Genomic DNA, 20711 nt, shown 5'->3' with positions numbered 1-20711 from the left:
GGGGTTCCATTTTTGCTTATTTATAGTCCAAGACTGTAAACTTGAAATTACGGCCGCTATTCAATTTAGTAGAACCTGAAATTTGCTTTTCTTTCCCCCCAACGTTTCTTCACACACACTGGACTGATATAAAATTATGATAAATAATTTTATACCACAGGCTGAAGAAGAAAAACATGAAAACTTGTTACCTCACCTGTTTATGAGCTGGCCAACTGTCCTGAAATTGTGGCACAAGTTGAGCGCGTGCACATAGTTGACTGAGGGTAAGTTGAGATACATCTGCAGAGCCTGTTGCCTGTGCGCACCCGTCACCTCCAGGGGTACGGAGATCCCATGAGACTTCCTTTGCTCCAGACGGGCCAGCTCCACCAGCAGAGCGGCGCTGTCCTCAGGGCCATTAGACCAGAGCAGTCTCAGCCCTGAGCGAACCAGAGCGACCAGAGTACTGTCGTAGTAACGTGTTCTCTGGAAAGGCCGCGTTGTGTCACCTGTGGTGAGTGAAATGTAGAATACACTGTCACATGGACCTAAACCAGCATGATGTTGAAATATGGCACTATAAAGATACATTGACTGTCAATAAAAAGTCTACGTGCTATCCATCTCAAATTATATTATTACAGACCAATTGTCATTTTGGATTTTCAAGCCATATTTCTTTTGGGCAGGTATTTACCACACTGTGTACACATTCACATCATGAGGCCTCCCTGTAAATTTGGTCACCATAATGTAAATTCTGTATAAATTATAGACCAACAAGATTTAAAGTTCAGATATGGGATAATATAGGTTATGGTGAGGGTTTAGGTTAAGGTTAGGTAAGTAGTAAATAGGGTTACATCAAGGATCAGTCTCCAGTATATAAATGTAATATTCTGTGTGAATTCAATTTTAAATGTATTTAATCTAATCAAATTCAACTGTTTAAATATTATGAATAATTAAACTATGCTACAGTATGTGTCTGGAACAAACAATACATGCCAGCAGAGGGCGCTGGACCTCCACTTACTGATGCACATAGGAGTCATGCAGAGTAAACAAGGCTAAAAACAATAGCTGCTAGCGCTGAAGCTGTGCAGTGAAGGCAATGATGCCCTTGTGAAGAGGTGCGGCCTAATCTCAAGGGGACAATTTAAACATTCAGGATTATTCATAACATGTAAGATTGGAACATCCAGGAATGTTTTTGACACATTTTAACATAAAAAAATCAGTATTGCTGTTTATTTGTGAATTGTCTGTGTATAATAACCAACCTGGCTTGATGCGGTCTTTTTCTACAATCAAACACACTCTCTCAAACAGCGTCTGTAATCTGTTGACCCTCTCGACCAATCGCTTCCTGTTTTGAACGGAGGCAAACTCTGATTGGCTGTGTCTCTCCACAGCCATGCGGGCGCTCACGATGATGTAGCTACTGTCCAGAGAGCACACATGGACCACAGCAGAGTGACGCTGCCGCAGCCAGGTCACGAGCTCCACAGCTCCTGTCAGGCACCGACTGTCCACCAGGAGGCGCACTTGGTCCACTGCACAGGTTTGAGGGGGGGCCAGTGCAGACGCTGAGGGGGCGCTCTGGGAGGAGAGACTAGATTAAATTAGATATTGCGTATATAGTGAGTAGATGGCTGTATAATCTGTTCAAGCTAATGCATTATGTGAGAATATGAATATGAGTAACAGTGGGGGGGGGGCTCACAGAAGCAGAGATAATTTTTTACATTTTGTTCATTGTAAAATGGTCAGCTTAATAATAGAAACAGGCCCAGTGACTTTTACTTTCTTATTCTTAACTGCACAACTGATAAAGCCTGTCTCCTCATAGTTGCATTTTACAGAAACAACTGCAGATTTTCAATTGTGTGTTTACTCTGACATTTATGAACCTGAAAAGTAGCATAAGTAATTACAAGTATTAATCACAAAGTGGGCAGTAACTGGGGTAAGGGAAGAAAAAAATTGCAGTACTTAGGACTCAAATGCAGCTGGACATAGACACAACGTAGTCTTATGCCAAGGGATCATTATAAAATGGTCAAAAGATTTTAAAAGTCTATTTTTACTAATTTGTCCCCTTTAAGGACAAATGTTTACCTGAGCAGAAACGTTGTTGGATAAAAGAGATTCTGACTCCACAAAGTCCAGCTCATCAGAGAGGAGATGCTCAGTTTCTATTCTCTTGCGGTACCTAAAAGACAAAAAAAAAAAAAAAAAACAGTTTAATATAATATTTATGTCAATATTGTAAGTATTTTTTCTCCTCTTGGATTACAAACATTTAAGGGCCTGTACCTAATTTTTAAACAACGACTGAGGAACACGTGTAGTGTGAACTTTAGCCCTGCCTATTTCTTTATTATAGATAGGACACTTTTTTGCTTTTAAAACACCTTCACAAAAACATATTTCTTCATATTGTTAGGACTGAAAAGAATCATGGGATATGTAGTTCCCTATGTCTATAAGCTGTTGGTACTATAAAACCATGCATTTAAGCAAAGGATCTTGCAATTCGATATATTGTGACAGTCCATGATATTATTGTGAGACTTTTAACAATACGACATCACAATATTTTAGTTACTGTTATATCCCTATTCCTCACTGTTTCCAACAATCTCGATTTTCTGTCATAGTGTTGTATTTACACTCTTGAAAATGCACTGAGAGTGTAATGTGTCTTGCCATTAAGAACAACACAATTAGAGCGTTCATTCACCTCTCATCCCGTTGTTCATTTGTGGGTAAAGCCTTCTGGACCTGACTCTGCCTCGACATTTTGAATGCAATAGATGAAGAGGAGGATTGACCATTCTGATGCTCCAATCTGTTCCCATGAGCTGAATTTGACCTATCATCTGTTTTCACCACAGCATTTGTATCATTGCCCTCCGTCTCTTCATCACTGGAGTCCTGTATGCGTATGACCCGGGCGAGTTTGGCTTTAGTGCCCCCTCTGTTTGCAGGCGGTACATGTGTTTTGCCCTTGGCTCTGGCCTGGTGAAGGAACACTCGTCTCCTGGTGGCATACTGTCTCCTGCCATCCACGTAAGACTCTTCAGGGAGCAGGGGACCCACTCCTTCCTCCTCCTCTTCACTGTAGTCTTCACTCTGCTCCTCTTCATCACTGCCCACCACAAAGCTGTCCTCGGCGTACGTCTCATCCATCTCTGGGACCTGCAAATCATTTTACAAGTTTCATTTCATTTCATTTCATCTATTTCTTTGTTTGATCCAGGTACAACAAAATTCAAAAACAATACCAAAAATAGTGATATATACATGACATATTTGGGACCTGGTGCTCAAAAGGAGTAGGATGAAGTTTAAAAAACTTATGGAGTCCTACCCCAATTGTTTTACATAATCATGTGGTTCACTTTTTCTTTTCTTTTTTAATTTTAATCACCATTGGAGTGCTTACCTGTCATTTGCAAAAAAAATATACCCACATATATACAAAAACATATCCACATAAACTTACATATATATGCAAGTACACACGTATGTACATACAAACATACATATGCACATCATAGATATCCAGTAGAACAGTAGTACAAGTTTAGAAGTGTTCTGAATTCAATGTTTAAGCAAAACTATTATATAAACATGCAGATGTTGTTGATATTTAGTTTGGCCCACGACTTAGTCACAGTTTTTAATTTTGGCCCTCTGTGAATTTGAGTTTGACACCCCTGATATATTGTGATGTGTGAGCTACTGTGTCCAAATAATTTCCCTTGTGGGTCAATAAAGTTTGTCTAAGTCTAAGTACAAAAACAAGGATGTCATCTGTGCAGTCTGTGAAAGATGACCATAAGAGGTCAGTAATAAGAGATATGTGTGTGAGATTATCAGGGCATGTACGCATATGAACTAGTAAATCCCTGGGTTATAGTCATCGCTCTGAGAGCAAAAACAGGCTTTGTAGGATCAGTTAAACTAACATCAATAATAAGCCAATGATCCAACTTTTCTTTTTTTTTTTTAAGTAACAAAATCCCTAGACATTTTGGTGTTGTCTTCAGTTTATTCCTAAATCCAAATATCAATTTCTGAGAAAAAACTAGAGCATAAAAAATTTCACTGAAGTTGAAATACCTGGGAGAATATATCCATGTTATGACGATTTTTATAGGACATTTTGAACTTGCCAAGCATCGCAGGACTTCGGACAGATTTGAGATAAACCCCGTGCATCTCTGATTCTAAAAATGTAAAAAAAATATATATATATATTATCAACAACCACATCAGATTGTAAGCATACTATTAGGGCTGTAGTCCTTTAGTTGTTTAGTCAATTAATCAATCCATGGTCCCTAGACGACCAAAATATGTATTAATTAACTAATCATTTTATTTACATTATAAGGATTTATATTGGACAAGATAGCAGATAGGAGTTATTTTGTGAGTGAGTTAGTTAGTTACTCTGTTAGTGTTTAGTAAAGTTAGTTAAGTTTAATCTGTCTTTATATAAATACATAGTTTCCTAGTGCTTTTTTCTCCATAAAGTTATTTTGATCTTGAACTACCGTGCAGGTCTATTCTTTGAGTGCAGACTGGGTCAGATAGGTAGAGAGGGTAATAGTTTTGAGAGCTTTTTCCACACACCGTTTTTGGTCTTTACCAAGACCTACAGCCCTATATACTATTACTGTACCATTGAGCCCCTGGGAAAGGTGAGAGTTGTCCACCACGAAGCCTTCTAGTGACCGGTTCTGCTCCTCTCCGTCCTCTTCATCGCTGGACACGCCATCCTCATCCTCGGACAGCTCGGCCTCATTGTCCAGGAACTGGTGGACTCGGCGACAGGAGGAACGCTGATGGAGAGAGGAGACATCAGTGAAAATGTCAGGTCTGATACGCGCTCAAGGTGACTTCTTAATCGGACCAGTGGTATTTAGCTCTACAACTGGCATTTGGGTTTTTCTCTGTAAACAGAGATGAGCGGTGTGGGGATTTAAGTGCAGTGGGAAAGGGCAATGGTAGATGTTGAGATAATACTAAAATTGATAGCTGGACAAAACATTGAATTGCGATTTTTATGACAATTAATGTGATTAGGGCTGGGTATCATTAAGAAGTTGTTGATATGATACATACCTCGAAACAGGCCACGATACAATACTTATCTCGAAACAGTGCTGCAAAACTGTAGCACTGTAACAAAATAATTTAGTAAAATATACCAAAAAATACTCTTGGCGATATATCAATAGAGCAGCCTCCGATATCAATATTGTATCTGCACATTTAAACGACGGTTTGCAGAAGACATTATATTAGTAGGTCTGTAGGCCTTTAAACTAATACAAAGTTTGGTTGACTAAGAAACCATTAACCAATTAATCGACTAAACAATTTCATTTAGATTATAAGGATTTAAATTGGACATCACCAGAAAAGAGAAGTTGTGAGTGAGTGATCTGAAGATTTGGTATTATTGTTGGCATTTATGTATATGTAAAAGTCAAATTAAATTAAATTAAAATGAAAAGTTTAATCTGTCTGTATATAAATGCATTGTTTTATAGTACTTGCAGTTAGTCTTGTGAGTGCAGTTTGGGTCAGACACATAGAAACATGTTTTACTTTTGGGAGCTTTTGCCTTTTTTCGTTGACTAATCAATCAGCACTTACTACTTATTACAGCTCTGCATATTACCTAAATATCTGAAATCTTTCTATCTATACACCTGTGTTATATCTCAGTGGTCATGTTTTTGGTCACTTTGGTTCATACAAATGTTACCGGTGTACAGACAAACAAATACCTGGTCTTTTCCTTGTTTTAGATGTTTCCTTTTTGGTCCTGGTCCAGGGTTGATATTTGTGAAGACTGTGTCATTCTGGAAATCATCATCAGATATAGCTCCCTTCTCCACTTCACTAGACTGGGATAAAGCATATCATGAATTTAAAATATTAATATAACATTACAGTTTGTGGAATTATACATTGTAATGAGATAATGTACAATATAATCCCAACTGTATGCATGTAATGACATATATTGATTATTAAAACTTACTGTATCAAGTGCAGCAACACGTTTCCTCTTCAGAATAAACGGGGAGTCCACGTCACTGACATTTCTCGTCTAGTCACAGGGAACATGAGGAATACATGCACGACCCTTATGTATTCACAGTGTATTGCAATGTGACAATTACCAGTGCCATACTAAATTATGAATGTGTGTAGAAGTGTAGCACAGATATGTAGTGTCTTGTCATCACGGGCAGAGGACAGAAAGACAAACAAATGAAAAGGTCCATTAGCTGTTATCAGTGTCTACGGTTCCACCTGAGATAAGGATGTTTTTAAAAGCAGAGTTCAGATGGTTGTCAGGACAACGGCGGGTCCTGATGGAGAAGATGGACGGATGTGTCTGAATGAGATATCATCAGTCTATACACAAGAGATGGACGTGGAATTGGCTTGGCTGATTATTGTGGATTACTTTTGACCTTCACAGTGACAAGAGTCAATATTTATAAGAATGGTAGTGAGGCAGCAATGTGGCACAATTTCATAAAAACATCAATGATCTATAAATACAATTAAATTTATTTTACTTCAGTTTTTTCTGTAATTCTGTGAGTTCTACTACAGACCCACACTGCCACATTAGTACAATATTTAAAGGACCTATATTAGGCAATTTTCTGAGCATAACATATCTCATCACAAACATACCTAGAGTTGTGTTTTGTTTCATTCACACATGTTTAACACACAAACCTTGCATATTTAGAGTGAGTTCTTCTCTCAGACAGAAAACACTTACCTTGTGATGTCATGTGCTAACATAGAAACTCTGAACTGATGGTAAAACTATCGCTTCATGACATCAAAAGGTGGAAGAGAGCATTTTCAGCTTTGGAGATGTACACAGTACTACCCAAATGTGTGAATGAAACAAAACACAAATCCAGGTATGTTTTTGAGAAGGTAACAACACCTCACAAGAGTAAATTTTGCATAATATAGGACCTTTAAAATTAAAAGTTGCTATTGTATGCTCTTGGTGTCAACTAGGTCTGAAAAAATTGAGGGAAATTATGTCATTGTAATTTCTAGGAAACCTTAGTTCTGATTGATGAGTGGAAATCCTGAAGAATTGGCCTTAGAAAAAAAGACAGAATTATGAACTGCTGAACTAATAAGAATCACATGTATGTTATCTTAACTATAATTGGCAAATTTTATACACAACATCCCCATGGAGACAGGGGATTTGGTCATTCACAGAAGTTAGGCTTAAATAACTGATTTGTTCAATGTGACCATTCAAATTGGATTTCTATTTGATGTGATATATTTTGCAACTCTGCTCCAAAAATTACCTTTTCCGGAGATGAGAAATAGTTGACCTTTTTGGGTTGTTTTCGATTCTGGATCACCACTTCCTCCTCACTGTCAGTGCTGCTTTTCACTGAGAACCAACAAAAATACACCAGAAACCTGCTGGCATCATACTTTCATAAAAAGGGTGTATAAAAAAATGTGATACTGAATGTGATACCTGGATTCCTCCCACTCTCTGCTCCTTTGGTCTGATTTAGTTTGCGTCGAGGTGCTGAGGTGTGAAGTGAGGAGATTGGAGAAGGGAGCGCACTTCCTGTGGCACCCAGGGGAGAGGAGGGGAAGCGACCAGACTTATTCAAGTGTGCCAAACGTGGGGTGGACAGTCTGGCTTCTCTGGACCGCACAGATGACCCCTCCTGCTTAGAAAAACCAGTACAGGGAGTGGAGGAGCTGGAGCTAACTTGAACAGAGAGTCGAGGGGTTTTAGGTTGTGGAGATGGTGGTATACATTTCGCTTCGGTGATCTCCTCCTCCTCAGAATCATCCATTGAGAAACCAAGATCAAAGTTTACAGAGAATAAATCGTTCGAATTTTCTAAAGATTCAGGTTGCACATTTCTCGTACATATCGGCTCTTCAACAGTTATAGATTCATTTGCAAGCCTAGTGTCATTTTTGACGATGAGAGAATTATCAATATGTGTATTCCCTAATGCCATTCTTTTTGTAGTATTGGCAACATTTTCCAAAATTTCTGATTTGTTTATTTCACAGTTCTCCTGCTCCTTTTGATGAATGGGTGAATCTTCCGGTGTAGGGACATCTGGAATTGACATTTGTAAAAAGGCTTCATCATCTTCGAATAGATCCATGCTCTCATTTATATCAGGTTTAAAAGTTGTGTTTTCTGTACATTTTAACACTTTCTCTTTTGTTTCTATATTTGCATCTTCCTCATATACATCATCTTCAAAAACTTCTTCCCATGTTGGACTGTTTTGAACTGTATTGCCTTTATCCGATGGGGTTTTAGCTCCTAAATCTTCCATGCAGTTTGTATTGTCATTGATCTCCATCTCCTCTTCCTCGTCTTCATCATCAAGGGTGAAACTGACTTGAAATGGCTGACATGGCAGCTCCTTTGGTGAGACAAATTCTGAAACTGAGCACAAAATATCTTCGAAATCCAGCGATGGTGGCGGACGAGACAAGAGCTCCGAAACATTTGCAAGAATAACTTTTAAATTATCGTCTCTGTCCTTTCCTACTGGTTTAATCGAAGAAAGACGACATCCCCAATTTGGCAAATAAAACATGGCCTGAAGTTCAAGATCCTCATCCTCATTAAACATCAGTGGAATATGATCAGGGTTATGATCTGTTAGACTGGACTTTATATGCTCTGGATCAGCATTCAAAATACAGTCATCCTCTAACAGATCGATACAATTGTTATTCACAGGTATTGGTGAGGTAGTTTTAACAGCAGCGACACTTTCAACAAGAAATCTTTGCTCCTCCTCCGGTAGGTTCAGTTCAGGCTCCTCGGTGATAAAGTCAGGGTCATATGAAAATGAATGACTTGTTTTTTTGGGTTTCACACATGGCTTTGATTTCTTCTGTGCATTCTTAGAATTCGCTTCAGAAAGGTAAGGCCGAAGGTCATCTTCATAGTGACACTGCCCCTAAAAGATGAACACAGGGCAGAGTTAAAGGTTGATTTTATGGCTGAAAAAAAAAATTAATAAGAGATATATTGTTTTTTAGCATATCGGCCTTAAAATTCCAGCAGAGGCTGATATTCTGTTTAACCATCCAGCTGCATCCTTATGGATAAAGAGTAATGCAACTCTTCTAAAGAAGGTCCTGCAGAAATGTGACTACACTACTCTTTTATCCAGTTTGTAGTAAAACAGAGCTGTGGATGAGTTTGAGCAAAATTCAAATATCTTGGCTAAAATGACCAAAAGCGGCCCTACATCAGCCTAAAAATATTGTGACCAAAAATGTTGGCAGAGTTCATCAGATAGCAGTTTCTCTGGATTCTCTGGAGCAATTGATACCTAGCCAGGCTGGTGCCACGTAGTGGCTCCACTCAATTTCATTTCTCTCCACCGACTAGGTCAGGAATTCGAATACACTAGACGGTTTGCAAAAACCCTGGATGTCCAAGTTCGGGCACGAGGCAGTCAGCAAAGAGCCATACATTCTGTGTTGGCAACGATTCCTGAGATCAAGGATTTAAAGCCAGAACAATGAGAATGTTCAGTCAGTTTTATAAAGGAGAAAGACGTTATCACCCTTCTTCCTACGGGATTTGGGAAAAGCTTAATATACCACTTAGCCCCGTCAGCGGCACATTACATACGTTAAGACCAAATAGCAGCAATTGATTAAATGAAAAAAAGTACCCACCTACCATCGAGAACAAATTCTAACGCTACGAGGTCAGATGGTTTCTACGAAATGAAACCATGGTGAATCAGGCTAATTTATATCAGCATTGGCTATGGAAAAAAACATTCTTGAATTAGGATTCCCTTTTATTGTAAATGTTTTGTATCAAATTGAAAAGCCCAAAATTTATAGTGAAAACTCCATAAATCTATCCTTCCCCTACTACTTTTAGGCTGAATCATGTATCAAGAATCGAAATACAAACTATCTTACACTCCAAGATACACACCCCCACTGACATTTGACGCATTTTACAAAGGAGTTGTGATCAGAGAACTCAGCGCACCGGAGTAAACCATATGCAGACATGTGGAGAACCTCAGAAACCTCTTGCTGTGAGGTTGAAGCTCTAACCACTATGCCACTGTGCAGCAACAGAGCTTACATCACCTTTTTTCTTTTTTTTTCAGCCGCTAAAACACAAATAACTAATAATTACTATGATTAATCTGTTCTTGCCCTGTGGCCTAGGACCTGTTAAGTACTTTCTATCACATGCTATTAAAGCAAATGGAGATTGAGAGAATTTAGATTATTAATTCGTGGAAAATCAGTCAGTGTGGTAAATATAAAACCAAGGTGCGAATGATTGCTGAAAGTGCTCATGCCACTCTCATCTGTTACATTACCTGAGAAATGCAGGTGACCCGATTTTGATGAAAAATAAGTGAATAGGAGGAGACGTGGAATCTGTCTACTGACTACTTGGACTTTTAACCCAGAAAAGCTTTGGCAGAACCCGCTGTGTTCTGTACTTTCAGGTCACAAGGTTTATTAGCACCACGCAGAGATCGTCTCCTGTCCACTGTTGCGCAAATTAAGAACAATATGGACTCCCAAAAATGTCCGCTTCAATTTGACCTAGATATACTGCACTATTTCCCCGAATTACTGAAGAAAATGGTGGAAATACACATCTTAGAGTACACGTAACACATATAGGTCTACTTCAAAGACTAGTTAAGGAACAGGTTGGCATTACAAATATCAAAATCAAAAAAATTAATGAATCCCAGTTTTCATCGAGCCAAATGAAGACGTAAGTAAAGTCATCTGCTTCTTCCAAGTTGGACTGTACCCAATATTTTTCCATGTATTTGAGCGAAACTTGTCTAGTCCAGCACGGATATAATGTATAAACACCTCTCGAGGTCCAAATATTTCTGCGGTGTGCTGTCTGGCACAAATTATAAAGCATTTTATTGTCCAAGTATCAAGTAAAGCACAGATAGCATGCTAGTTGTTGTAAAAAATTTAAATGAATTAATTCTATTTTTCTCCTTTTTAATCTACTTGTCACTCTCTCAGAGCAGTGTTGAGGTTGACCAACAGGAAGTGTGGGTGGAAAAAATGCTTTTGTTTGAGCTCCATTCAAGAGATAATTTGTTAATCAAATTCATATCATCACAGAAATGAGCTCACAATCAAATTTTAGTGTTGCCATGTTACTGAAATTCCAACCTCTGTTTAAGCACTAAAGGAAAAGTCTTGATCTATTTTGATACCACAAGGAGAATGGGAAGTTATCTCTTACATCAGAATCCAATTTTCAGCACACAATACTTGTTTTTCCAATAGTAAAATGTGTGGTCTTATAATATATATTTCTATGATTTTAACAATATTGGTACTTCAAATGTAGCCTGTTTCATCAGCCGGTTTCACTTCATGGAAACCGTCTGACCTTGCAGCATTAGGATTCATTAGGTACGGTAGACGGGTACTTTTTTCACTTAACCAATCGCAGCTATTGGGACATATGTAATGTATCAAATCCTGTAGGAAGAAGGGCAATAACATCTTTCCGCTTGCTAAAATTCACCAAATATTCTCTTTGTTCCTGCTTTAAATCCTCGATCTTGGGAATCATTGCCAACACAGAATGTATGGCTTCAACTACATCCGTCTCGACCGCTTTGTTTAATGCTGTGCTGTACCACAAAAGGGACCCAGACAGGAGCTTGAGTTTGACATCATGGCTTCACAGCTCTTCGCTGATTGGCCGATGCACGGTCTACAACTTCTGGGGTTCTTGCTGTCTAGTATATTCCGATACCTAATTGCTGGAGAGAAATGAAATTGAGCAGAGGCACTAGGTGGTGGCAGCCTGGCTACATCAAATGAGAAGCAAATTTCAACACTAGTTTTAGGGTTGATTTTGTGACAATACATACCTTTCTACATTAAAGGTTCTGTATTAAACTAAATTGACTCTAGTGATCTTTAAGCTACAGTATGTTACAAATTAATGTTGTTACCTCGTCATAAACAGAGTTGTGTTTGGGGTTTTTTTCCACATTTGAGTAATCCTATTATTAGTCTGTCTGCATCTCCAAAGCCCAAAATACTCTGTTCCACCTTGTGACATCACGAAGTGGTAGTTTTCAAGTTAACGGCTACCGTTTAACTTTAGTTCAGTAGAGCAATTCCAACGCTGAAATCATCCAAATGATTCTAGTGAAGGTATTTGGAGTTTAAAACACAGTGGAGCACTTGACAGAACAAAATATTTTCTTTTTGACACAAGAACCTCTAACCTAAATATGCAGGGTTTGTGTATTAAACATGTGTTAATGAAACAGAACACAACTCCGGGTATGTTTTTTAGGCACAATATTAAAACATAAATCAGAAAATAGCGTAATGCAGGCCCTGCAATAATCTCAAACTACATGATTGATGTGTTTCACCTTGTTTGAACTGAAGAGATAATTATAGATTGATGAAAGATTATTATTTGCTCATTCCCCACAATTAATAACCACACACAAACATAACTGCAGATTGCATGATTGGACAGCTGCCAAAACTCACATCTTTACAGAAAGTCAACTGAAGATTTCCTGATCATCTTGGGCAAAATCTGTCAGTCTGTATTATGCATTGAATTACCCAGTACTCTGAATAAAGTCTGGGATCGTGGTCACAACATAAATTTTGCAGTTAGACAAATGTTAAACTAATGGTGATATTAAGATGCTAAATACTAAGCTTAGTGTTCATTCAGAAGTGTTATCTAGTGACACATGTATTTTATTAGCCTGATTCATCAGCCAGTTTCACTTAGTAGAAACTGTCTGATCTCGCAGCGATCGCTTGACGGTAGGTGGGTACTTTTTTTATTTAACCAATCACTGCTATTTGGTCATGATGTATATAATAAGCCACTAATGGGGCCAACTGGTATATTAAGCTTTTCCCAAATCAGGTAGGAAGAAGGACAATAACATCTTTCCCCTTTATAAAATTCACCAAACATTCTCTTTGTTCCGGCTTTAAATCCTCGGGAATCGTTGCCAACACACAATATATGACTCTTCGCTGATTGGCTGGTGCCCGAACTTGCACTTCCAGGGTTTTTGCGAACCGTCTAGTGTATTCTGATTCCTGATCTAGTCGGTGGAGAGAAATTAAATTGAGCGGAGGCACTACGTGGCACCAGTCTGGCTAGTATTTTACAGCAGTGACTCAGCATATTATCGGGTTGTTCTACTCCTCTTTTGTTTACTTTTTTAACATCGTTTTGCTAAATACTAACATTAGTGTTCATTCAAAAGTGCTATATAGTGATTCATGTATTGTATAGCAGTGACCCAGCATTTCATGGGGTTGTTGTGTGCCTCTTTTGTTTACTTCTTTAAATAGTTTTGGCCTTTGAATCTCTACACACACACACACACACACACAAATAGACTCTTATGAGCTTGAATGTTGTTACCTCCTCAAAAACATACCCAGAGTTGAGTTTTGTTTACACATGTTTGTGTAATCCTTTATTTTTAGACTATCTACATCTCTAAAGCTTAAAATGCTCTGTTCCACCTTGTGATGTCATGAAGTGGTAGTTTTCAAGTTAACAGCTTACCTTTTACCTTTCTCTGGATAGAGATTGGCGATTCCAGGGCTGAAATCACCCAAATGATTCCAGTGAAGGTGCATGGACTTTAAAAACACAGCAGAGCACTTCCTGTACATGACATCACAAGGTGAAGGTGGAACTGAATGTTTTCGGTTTGAAAGAAAAACTCAAAGTGGAACATATTGTTTTCTGCTTAAACCTAAATATGCAGGGTTTGTATGTTAAACATGTGTGAATAAAACAAAACAACTCCAGGTATATTTTTGATGAGGAAACATTATAACATAAATCAGAAAAGAGTGTAGTTTCTATGGAATGGCACAATTCATACAAACATCTATAATCTGTAATATAATGAATTAAAAAATAGGGTTAACATTGAAATAGGATTAGGCAAAATAAGTATCAAAAATACCTAAACCCTTTCAATCTGTATACAGATCTGACAACAAATGAACTGATACCAATAATAACAGACCAACAAACCCACACAGTCAATAACATAACATCATAATGCATAATGTAGAGAGATTTAGAAGGTGAGTCACTGTTGCTAAGGGATAAAATCACTTTAAAGTTACTTCTACTTTACCAAACTGTTGCTAAGTAGCATTAATCTTGTTTCTTTTAATGTTATAAATATAATCTTTCCCTCAAACTTATTTTTATGCTAATATATTGTATTTTTTGCATCAATTTCCGATCGCTAGTCCCCTCCTTTTCAATGTACTCTATACATGTAGGTCATCACATGCTGACCCACTTTCAGCTTCCCGGGTTTATGTAAGCATACAGAGAGGGCCTTACATAATCAGCAGTCCACCAATCATAACAAGCAGAAAGAGAAGCGGAGGCTAGCACGCACACAGGCGGATTTTGAGCCTGACCAGACACGGAGCAGACAAAGGGAAGGCTGCTGTCTGTGGCCAAGGAACTAAACTAATGGTGTATACTGTGATTTAGGTGAAAGGTCAGAGGGTCTCCAAGTCATCAACAAGCCAAATAATGATCAGTACACAATAAAACAATTTTCTCTTTTGTAACAAATAGACAAGTTTTATAGACCAGGCTAATTCATCTTGTTTAAATGGCCTATATTACTCTATTTTCTGACCTTTGTTATATATAATATTGTTTCCTCAACAGAAACATACCGTACTTGGAGTTGTGTTTTGTTTCATTTACACGTTTAACACAGAAACCCCGCATATTTAGGTTTAAGCAGAAAACAATATGTTACACTTTGTGATGTCATGTGGCAAAACAGGAAGTGCTCCACTGTGTTTTTAAGCTTTACACACTAGATTCATTATAACTTCAGACCTGGTATTGCTAATCTCTGCTGATCTAAAGTTAAAAGGCACCTGTTAACATGAAAACCAGAGCTTCATGATATTAACAAGGTGGAAAAGCTCACAGGAGTAGATTTTGCACAATATAGGACCTTTAATAAAATTAAAAATATAATATACTTTCCATCTTGGTTAAACAATTTGGGAAAAATATTCAACTGTGATTTCTCTGACAAGCATTGTGATTGTGATTATGATTTGACTGACAATTTATGTTTTAAAAATAGGATTCTGATCAAAGTTCACATTTTAAACATGTCCAGAAGAATTGACGTAAAAACTGAAATATGAATTGAGAAACTAATACAATAAATCTAATTTCACACCATTGTAGAGAAATAAACTACAGGGTTAACAGTTTTATGCAGAATAAGACAGGATATTTTATTGTTTGTTGAGGAAATTATAGCCCTTCAAAACTTACAATCTTTGCGATTTGCTAACTGTGTCCATACAAACTGTGATTTCATTTAGATTGTGAAAACATTTAATTAACATCGGGGGCAGTTAGGAGTGGTGTAATAATGGTATTCTAGTGAGAAGTAAATTATCAGTAATACCTGAAAAATAACCTAGTAAACTTAAGACTCCTGTTGTGCACATGATTTGATGACCTACAAGCACAACCCCATCTCTGACCATTTTGTTTTCACAGGTGGGCTTATCCTGGTACAGCACAAGAGGGGTTAGCAGCCAATAGTTGACCCGATACTAATCTCTGACCTGAATTCAAGAATTTAGACCAATCTTATTGACTGCAGACTCCATACAAATGGGGTAAGATAGGAAGCTAGGGCAATATTCCCAAACAAGGCAAACACTGACTTCTTTGTGTAATATTAATGTGAATAAACAATCATGTAACAAACTCAATAATGACAGCCTAAGGCGGCCTCAATCTAGATCAGTGAATTTGGTTTAATTTAACTGGTGACTCACAATGGAAAATGATAACTAATGACGTAAGGCCTCAACAGTTGTTTTTTCAGTGCTATTGAAAGAACAGTTAGTCACAATTATTACGTGGATATACACATCAATTTCAGCTGTTAATTCTGAGCAGTGATTAGCTGGGTCTAAATTAAACTATTAAAAATGAATACAATTCTGAAATGTAGGACTAGGATGAAAAGTCAGTTGCAAAAATAATCTGACAAAAGGAGTGTTGTAATAGTATTGAGCAAAAATAAATTCAAATGAATTAATTGAATACTAAAACTACAAGAGGCCGTTTATCGTGTCAGAGACCGGCCCTCGGGGTGAAGAGATGAATGTAGACACTCTACACAGACCCTATCTGTAAGTTCACATGCAGCTCAGCTGACAGCTATCTCTTTAAAAGGCTCACTTTAGTCTGCTGCTGTTTTGGATTTGCATAGGTCTGGACATATAAAATTCACACAATACACTCTACAAACCACATCAAATTCTCTAGGAAGCGAGCAATCCACTGCACCACTGCCTCACACAATCTGATGATTTTCATTATAAAGTGAACAAGATAAATATAGCTCACAAGCGTTGTTGGGAGTCAAACTCTGACCAACAGTAAATGAATATAATATATATTCATATACGCCACATGTTCTCACCTCAGGTTCATATTTCATTTGGTCGATCAATTCCATAATTTTGATGAAGTGTTGGCAGCGAAGTGAATGCTCTACAGCATGTGTGGGTAAGCTTTTGTTCTGCCAGTGTCTCCACTCACTCAAAGACAGCTCCCGAGACGGAGTAACACTTGTGCACTCCTGTTCCTTTGAAAAATACACATACATTCATAGAACAAGTCAGTTAAAGACACAATAATCCAGGTTTTAGATATTAGCCTAATCCTTCACACAAACAAACAGAATAAGGTTATGTATGACTTCCTCCTGTCAATCACCCAAACACCTCCATGTACACCTCCATGTACAGCTCCATGTACACATCCTCCATGTACACCCAAACACCTACAAGTACACCCATACATGTACACACGACACACGTGTTTACATTTCACATGACATATCATTCACACAACACCATGTGTCATATTACAGAGTCAACATGTCATCTACATCTATTACCAGAGAATAAATGCAGATGAATGAAGAGATCCAAGAAATATACCAATACAATGTGTAAAAGGTAAAACCTGGTTGTGCAGATCTGTGGGAAAGGAGAGAAAACGTGATGGCTTCAGAATTGGATGAGCCTCATCTTCATCCAGTTTCATGGTGGAGGCCCATACAGAATATTCTGTGCTGTTAAGAAAACCATTGGATACAGAAGTGGCCTGTTGGACTGAAGTAAAAGAAAATTAATAAAACACTGGCATGGTTGGTTTCTTTGTAAGCACCTAAAGCACATAAGCTCTTAATATAAAAATAGTAGTATGGTAATATCAGTATATTAGCCTTGATCCAAAAGGTACTAACTCAGACTGTAAGGATGAATGAGTGAAGTCCTTCCATCCGCAGTAGACCTCCGGCCTTTGGAGCGTCTGCTGCTCTCACGGGGCTCAAACTGCCCACACATGATGTGCATCTTGTGGAGAATTGGGTTCACTCCATCAGGCAGCATGCGAGGACTGTGTGGGTACATGCTGAAGCCGTTGTGGTTACTGGTGATAGACTTGTATATACTGCGCTTGTTGCTTTGGCTCTGATTGTAGGTCTAAGAATTGCACATTTATATTATTCATTTGACATTAGTGATATCAGACATTCATGATTGTGTTGAAAATGTAGTTTGAACTCTTGGCTCAGAACTTACTTTCTCTTCGCGACCCTCTGCCAGAATCACAACGATGCGCCCCTGACGTTTGCGCCCAGTTCGTCCCATTCGCTGCACAAGGCGAATGGGATTCTTCTGCGCATCAAAGCACACAATAAGATCCACTTCTCCAATGTCCAGACCTTCTTCCCCAACACAAGTTGACACTAGAGTGTTGAATCCCCCTTGTCGAAACCTTTGTACTACCTGGAACATATTTCAATACATTTATGGTTGATTTCAAAACAATGTATGTAAAGGCAACACAGTGTGTAGGATTTACTAAAACAGGTGTAATGCAAACTGATACCATGTATGCCATTTGTCAGTTGGAGGTTATTTATCACAGGAAGCTGTGTGCATAATTGCTGCATCAAATATTTACATAGTGAACAAGTACAAACAAGACTGACAGAGGGTACATGCCAGTAAAAATCAGATAACTAGAACCAAATAATTAGATTTAAAGATTGGTGTGTGTTTTTTGTCTGTCAAAAAGACATTTGTCCATCTAAAACAACCGGTGACATGTGTCAGTTAATCAATAGGTTATATTTGTGAGACAAAGTACAAAGAATGTTAAAATGACTCAAAATAACTTTGATCTTTAACATTTTCTCTTTCATTTTTGTTTTTGCCACATTATTGTAGGGCAGTTCAACTTCTGTTCTGTACTAAGTACAGCCACTGCTGGCTCTGTCCTTGTTATTTTAGCCTACATCAGAAGTATAACACTCCTTACAACAGAAGCAAAGCCAGACTGAACTTCTTTAGACTGGAACGGACAACACTCTCAGTGTCTTGAGGATTCATGCCTTCAGGTAGTGGGTCGGTAATGATGGTAAATAAACCTCTCCTGTGTTAGAACTCCAGTGTCAAACCTCTTTTCTTCAACTCTTGAGTTCATACAGTTTATTTTACAGCAAATTTGTTCTTGTTGTTACAGAAATCAGATAATCATCCTTTTTTTTTTTTAAACATAGTCATAGTGTCTCTCTGCTACTGTTGCTAATAGTGCTGCTAGGGCTGGCAATATGGGAAAATGCACCACATTTTTCTGACTCATACTGGTTCAAATTCAAATAAATATTGCTTTAAAAATTACAAGCATGGGGAAGGGGGGGTGAACTTTGCCTCAAATAATGCTTTTATTCAAATTCATGCTTTTACAGAGAGAAGATTGGCTGAAGATATAATGGTTTATACTAGTGTGTACCTCAAGCTGTTCTTTTTGAGTGAATCCTTTGACGCCCTTCCCGGCTGAAGCTTGGCCCATAAAAGTCATGACTCGGATAAGAGGACCGTGACAGTTCAACATGGAAGCTATCTCCTGCACACTTTCACGGAATGACGAAAAGATCATCACACGTGTGCTTACCGTTTCAGCCAGACCTGTAGGAGAGGAGAAGCAGGCAGTATTGTATCAATCATTGTGTATCATTGTGTGTCACTGTGTCAGTTACCTGTTGGCCACTGCTTGAAGTGTTGAAGCACCACTTCTTCCAGTTTCTGGAGCTTGGGGTGACTGTAGACAAATGGTTCTTCTGGACCTACAATTGAGAGCATAAAGAGAAAGTCAGCAAAAAATATTTGCAGATTAGTACGGTCATTTTAAGCAGGTAAATGCAGTACCAGCTAGTGACTTCATGAACATGACTTCCATCTCTTGGTAGAGGTCCATAAAAGTGGGAGTTCTCTGCAGTTCATTTCTGGCCCTGGACATTTCTGTGAAAAGACAAATGTTGGATTTAAATGTAATGTGGGGGTTGGTTAGAGTAGGGTTTTTTTCATTGTACAAGTAATCATCACAAGGTGGAGTGCTGACCTCGAGAGCCGTCCATGATGCCCTGCACATAGAAGAACAGAGACCTGAGGCCCATCTGCATCAGCAGCTCGTAGCCATGATACAGGCTGATGCACAGGGCAAAGTCTCCCTCCAGCATCCCCTGCTGTGGACCCTGTGGGAGAGCAGGGTAGAGGCACAAAGAAGGAGCATAAGAATTAATTTCAAGGCAAAAAGAAGTGATTTCATGCAAACATGTCTATAATAATTTTAAAGAAAGATATGATTAGGGAAAGTCTGAAGAAAGGTTCAATGGACCCACAAAGAAAGTAACTTTGACTCTCTTCACTATAAAGAAGTGCCTGGGACCCATCAAGAAATAGATTTATACGTAGTATGAATGAATGTACTTCATTATAAGAATACAGTAATTAAAAAGCAAATATATTGTTTCTTTGAGAAATAAAGTATACAATGTGTACAGTACTGGAGTACAAGTGGTAGGAAGGGCATCTGATATAAAAACCTGTCAAACCAAACCATGCACTGTCTATTTACATTTGCTGTGCCAATTACAAAAAGGGAGCTATGAATGCACTTATCACAAAGTTTTCATGCCTTGATGTTCGGAGGTGGGTTTTTCCGGAACTGATCTCTGGCCAGGATGAGCTGGTACTTGCTAAGTGTGCGCAGATCTTTATGTCCCATCACCCGGTTCTGAACCAGGCGAGACATAAACTTCTCCAGCACCTGTAAAAAACAGCACAAATATCACAAGTAGGTCAGTGGTAATAGGCCAGTTCCTGGGAAATCGGTAACACTCCAGTTTCACAAAGTGTGTGGTCTGAACAGCAGACCTACTTTAAGAGCACACATAATGACAGACTAATAGCGGACCCATCTTCCTGGTCTGCTTTCAGAGTAATTGGGAGTGAAATAGAAGTAGTTTGTCAAATAGACAATCTAAGCCCAATGCTTTTATCCCAGAGCTCACAGTTGAAGGGATGGGACTATTTGGTTGGCACTGCATTATTGTGAAGCAGCTGCTCTACACAGAATAATAACAAGGGGGAGGTCACCTACAGATGAGGAAGAACAATGACGAGTTGCACTGTTTTATATATTATGACAAGAGAACTAGGACACCAAATATGACCTATTAATATGACAG

At 38.4% G+C, this 20711-nt stretch overlaps 1 protein-coding gene across 3 annotated transcripts in view; it reads right to left on the bottom strand.

Annotated features, from left to right (window-relative positions):
• Positions 1-20711, bottom strand: part of fancm (FA complementation group M) — a 33730-nt gene that overhangs the window by 1101 nt on the left and 11918 nt on the right. For 2 of the 3 annotated variants that reach the window (XM_055161055.1, XM_055161056.1), the window contains 19 exons: positions 20159-20290; positions 19583-19715; positions 19390-19482; positions 19221-19307; positions 18974-19149; positions 17758-17964; positions 17421-17658; positions 17138-17286; positions 16590-16754; positions 7547-9014; positions 7368-7456; positions 6050-6118; positions 5793-5912; positions 4679-4838; positions 4114-4220; positions 2729-3186; positions 2104-2197; positions 1266-1584; positions 197-491 (listed from right to left, as the gene is read on the bottom strand). In XM_055161055.1, the coding sequence (XP_055017030.1) occupies positions 197-491; positions 1266-1584; positions 2104-2197; positions 2729-3186; positions 4114-4220; positions 4679-4838; positions 5793-5912; positions 6050-6118; positions 7368-7456; positions 7547-9014; positions 16590-16754; positions 17138-17286; positions 17421-17658; positions 17758-17964; positions 18974-19149; positions 19221-19307; positions 19390-19482; positions 19583-19715; positions 20159-20290 (4559 nt within the window). Of the gene's footprint in view, positions 1-196; positions 492-1265; positions 1585-2103; positions 2198-2728; positions 3187-4113; positions 4221-4678; positions 4839-5792; positions 5913-6049; positions 6119-7367; positions 7457-7546; positions 9015-16589; positions 16755-17137; positions 17287-17420; positions 17659-17757; positions 17965-18973; positions 19150-19220; positions 19308-19389; positions 19483-19582; positions 19716-20158; positions 20291-20711 lie in introns of those variants that run through there. The other variant, XM_055161057.1, reaches the window with a different exon arrangement.

The sequence above is a fragment of the Boleophthalmus pectinirostris genome, unplaced genomic scaffold, assembly GCF_026225935.1.
Source record: "Boleophthalmus pectinirostris isolate CB_2022bp ecotype Guang Dong unplaced genomic scaffold, ASM2622593v1 HiC_scaffold_10, whole genome shotgun sequence".
NCBI lineage: Eukaryota > Metazoa > Chordata > Actinopteri > Gobiiformes > Gobiidae > Boleophthalmus > Boleophthalmus pectinirostris.
Note: the sequence above shows the minus strand (reverse complement) of the source record. Positions and strands in the feature narration are given on the sequence as shown.